Raw genomic sequence first — 2,695 nt, 5'->3', positions numbered from 1 at the left:
ATCTAACATTAACTGAGAATGATCAAATTACTTCACATATAAACTTCTTTACATTGTAAAATACAATGTGTTATTTTTTATTGTTTAAATTGTATTTTTAAAGTTAAATGAAATATATATAAGATCAAATAAACATATTAGCTATAAAAAATTAATTTTTTCTCTCACATATATATAATTGTTTTTAAATGATATATAATATATAAGCCATTAACATTAAAATTGGACATACTTCGGTTTCGAGATGTTTCTAGGAAGTTTCCGCACTGTTCTTTACCGTTGTACAAATAAGCAGTTCTCCGGCTTAATTCCACAATCACATTAGAGACCGAGGAAACATCTCCTCTGCTACTGAATTTCTTTCTTTTGCACTTTCCAGCTGCCGATTCGTGGCCAGATTTGAAGAAGAATTACAGAGCGTTTTTCCTCTGCTGTGCTAGGGTAAAGAGTTGCAGAGCATTTTCTTTCTTTTGCTTGGAATTTGAAAATGGCAGCCGTTGTGGGCTCTGAATACTGGTGCCACATATGCAAGGAAACAATTCGCAATGTAATTGGAGAAGAGGTCTGTTGCCCTAGATGCAATGAAGGGTTTGTTGAAGAAATCGAAGGTGGACGGACTCAAGAAGCTCAGTCCCGGTCTGGTGGCTCTGATTCGACCCCAAGGGAAAGGATCTTTACCGCTGCTCGGGAGCCTCAGGGCCGAAGGCCTGCGATGTTTGTGGTTGAAAGGTCACCGATTCTTCACTTTCTGCAACCCCTGGGCGCTACAGTGGTCAGGAATCGAGTATCGGGAGGTACTGAAAGAGTTCTTTTAATGAACCCCTTTGCTCTCCAGCATGAAGATGATGAGGAAGGGAGCCTTTTTGTGCCCATGCCTGAGGCCTCCGGTGACTATTTCATGGGACCGGGGCTTGACTGGCTGATCCAACGCCTGGCAGAGAACGACGCGAATCATTACGGCACACCGCCGGCTTCGAGATCTGCCGTTGAGGCCATGCCTGCTGTCAAAATTTCTGAGGAGCACCTCAGCTCTGACTTGTCGCAATGTGCTGTTTGTTTGGAGGAGTTTGAACTGAGAAGCGAGGCACGTGAGATGCCATGTAAGCACATGTTCCATTCTGATTGCATTCAGCCGTGGTTGAAGCTGCACAGCTCGTGCCCCGTGTGCCGGTACCAGATGCCGGTCGATGACGAGGATGATGACGCGGAGAAACGGCAAGCGGAGGAGGCCAATTCGTCAGAGGAGAACAGAAGGGACGGGCCTGACAGACAGGCGAACACGTCAGATTCGGAGGGCGAACAGGATGGCCAGACTGGCAGTGAGAGGAGAAGAGAATTTTCTCTGGCAATTCCCTGGCCACTTATCAGGTCCCTGTTTTTGTCGAGACGTGGAAGGGATGGGCGGAACGGGCAAGAAGGGGCTCCTGTTGGTGAGCCGTCTTTGGATTAGATATTTCGAGGCCTCACTGTAAATAGCTTTCATCGTAGAAATCTTAGATCTAGTTTTGTGGACTGAACTTCTGCCCTGCTTATATTTCGTATGGGCTTATTACATCTTTGATATTCAACTGCCATGTTATTATTTTATTCTCTTTTTTTGTGAAAGAATTATTCGCATTGTTTCCGACAATGTTATTGACTGCCATCATTTTATATATCAGAAGTAATAACTTTCACAGGAACAATAAGGAGAAAATTTTCACAAGAAGAAAATGGACAATTACATGAGTTCAAGAAATCTGTTCAAGTAATAATTTTCACAGGAATAAGAAGGACAAAATTTTCACAGGAAAATGGATAATTACATGAGTTAAAGAAATCTTCACAGCAATCCATTGATTTATTTATTTCTTTTTAAGGATTTTGTTGTTTATTATTTTGTTCCTTTCTTAATGAATCCAGACTTTTGTAGTTTTTGAGAATTTTAGAATTCCTAAGTCCTTGAGGGTTTTTTTCTTTTTGAATTATTTTAGGGCTGTAGTTTACCTGTTTCATGTTTTTTAGGTTTATTTCTTTCTGAATTATTTTAGGGCTGTAATTCAACTGTTTAATGTTTTTAGAGGTTGTTTTCTAATTATTTTAGGGTGGTAATTTAACTGTTTTATGTTTTTGGAGGTTTTTTTTCCAGACATGTTTATTCAGATATTCAACAAAAATTTGGAATGGTATCATAATTATATTCAACAAAAATTTGGAATAGTATCATAATTATTTGTCCAGAAGAAATTTGTTACTAATAATCATAATTTTAATTTATAAACTTTACACCATTTAAATATTTCAAATTTCAAAAAACTAAATCCATTTATATATTCTGAATATATTAAAAATAGATTTCAAACCTCATAAAAACACAATCTAGCTCAGTTTTTTAACTGAATACCGAAAAAATTTCAATATATAGAATATTCAGGCAACGCCATTTTTAGGTTTGTAGAATTCTGAATCAGTCAGAACTCTGGCCTAAATCTGAATCTCTGAAACTCTGGCTTCAAGGATTACTACACAAATACCTAATATTTAAATATATCTATTATTTAAATTTTCATATTGTTTCCAGAATTCTGGAGTTTCATATTGTTTTTAAAATTAAAACCTCCGAAATCTGAATCTGTGGGCACTATGGTCTGAATGGAGAACCAGTGAGAACTCTAGAAAGATACGCAGATAAATATCTAAGTTTTTAGATTGCCTT

The 2,695-nt window shown here is 37.6% G+C and overlaps 1 protein-coding gene across 1 annotated transcript; it reads left to right on the top strand.

Moving 5' to 3' along the window:
* Window positions 1-337: 337 nt before the first annotated feature.
* LOC149165507 (E3 ubiquitin-protein ligase RING1-like) lies at window positions 338-1,758 on the top strand. Its single transcript, XM_089431155.1, has one exon. The coding sequence runs from the start codon at window positions 488-490 to the stop codon at window positions 1,448-1,450; it is 963 nt and encodes a 320-aa protein (XP_089287281.1). The 5' UTR covers window positions 338-487; the 3' UTR covers window positions 1,451-1,758.
* The last annotated feature ends 937 nt before the right edge of the window (window positions 1,759-2,695 follow it).

This window comes from Pinus tabuliformis, chromosome 5_1, assembly GCF_031772625.1.
Source record: "Pinus tabuliformis cultivar Carrire ecotype Pingquan chromosome 5_1, CPIR1, whole genome shotgun sequence".
NCBI classification, from domain to species: Eukaryota; Viridiplantae; Streptophyta; class Pinopsida; order Pinales; family Pinaceae; genus Pinus; species Pinus tabuliformis.
Note: the sequence above shows the minus strand (reverse complement) of the source record. Positions and strands in the feature narration are given on the sequence as shown.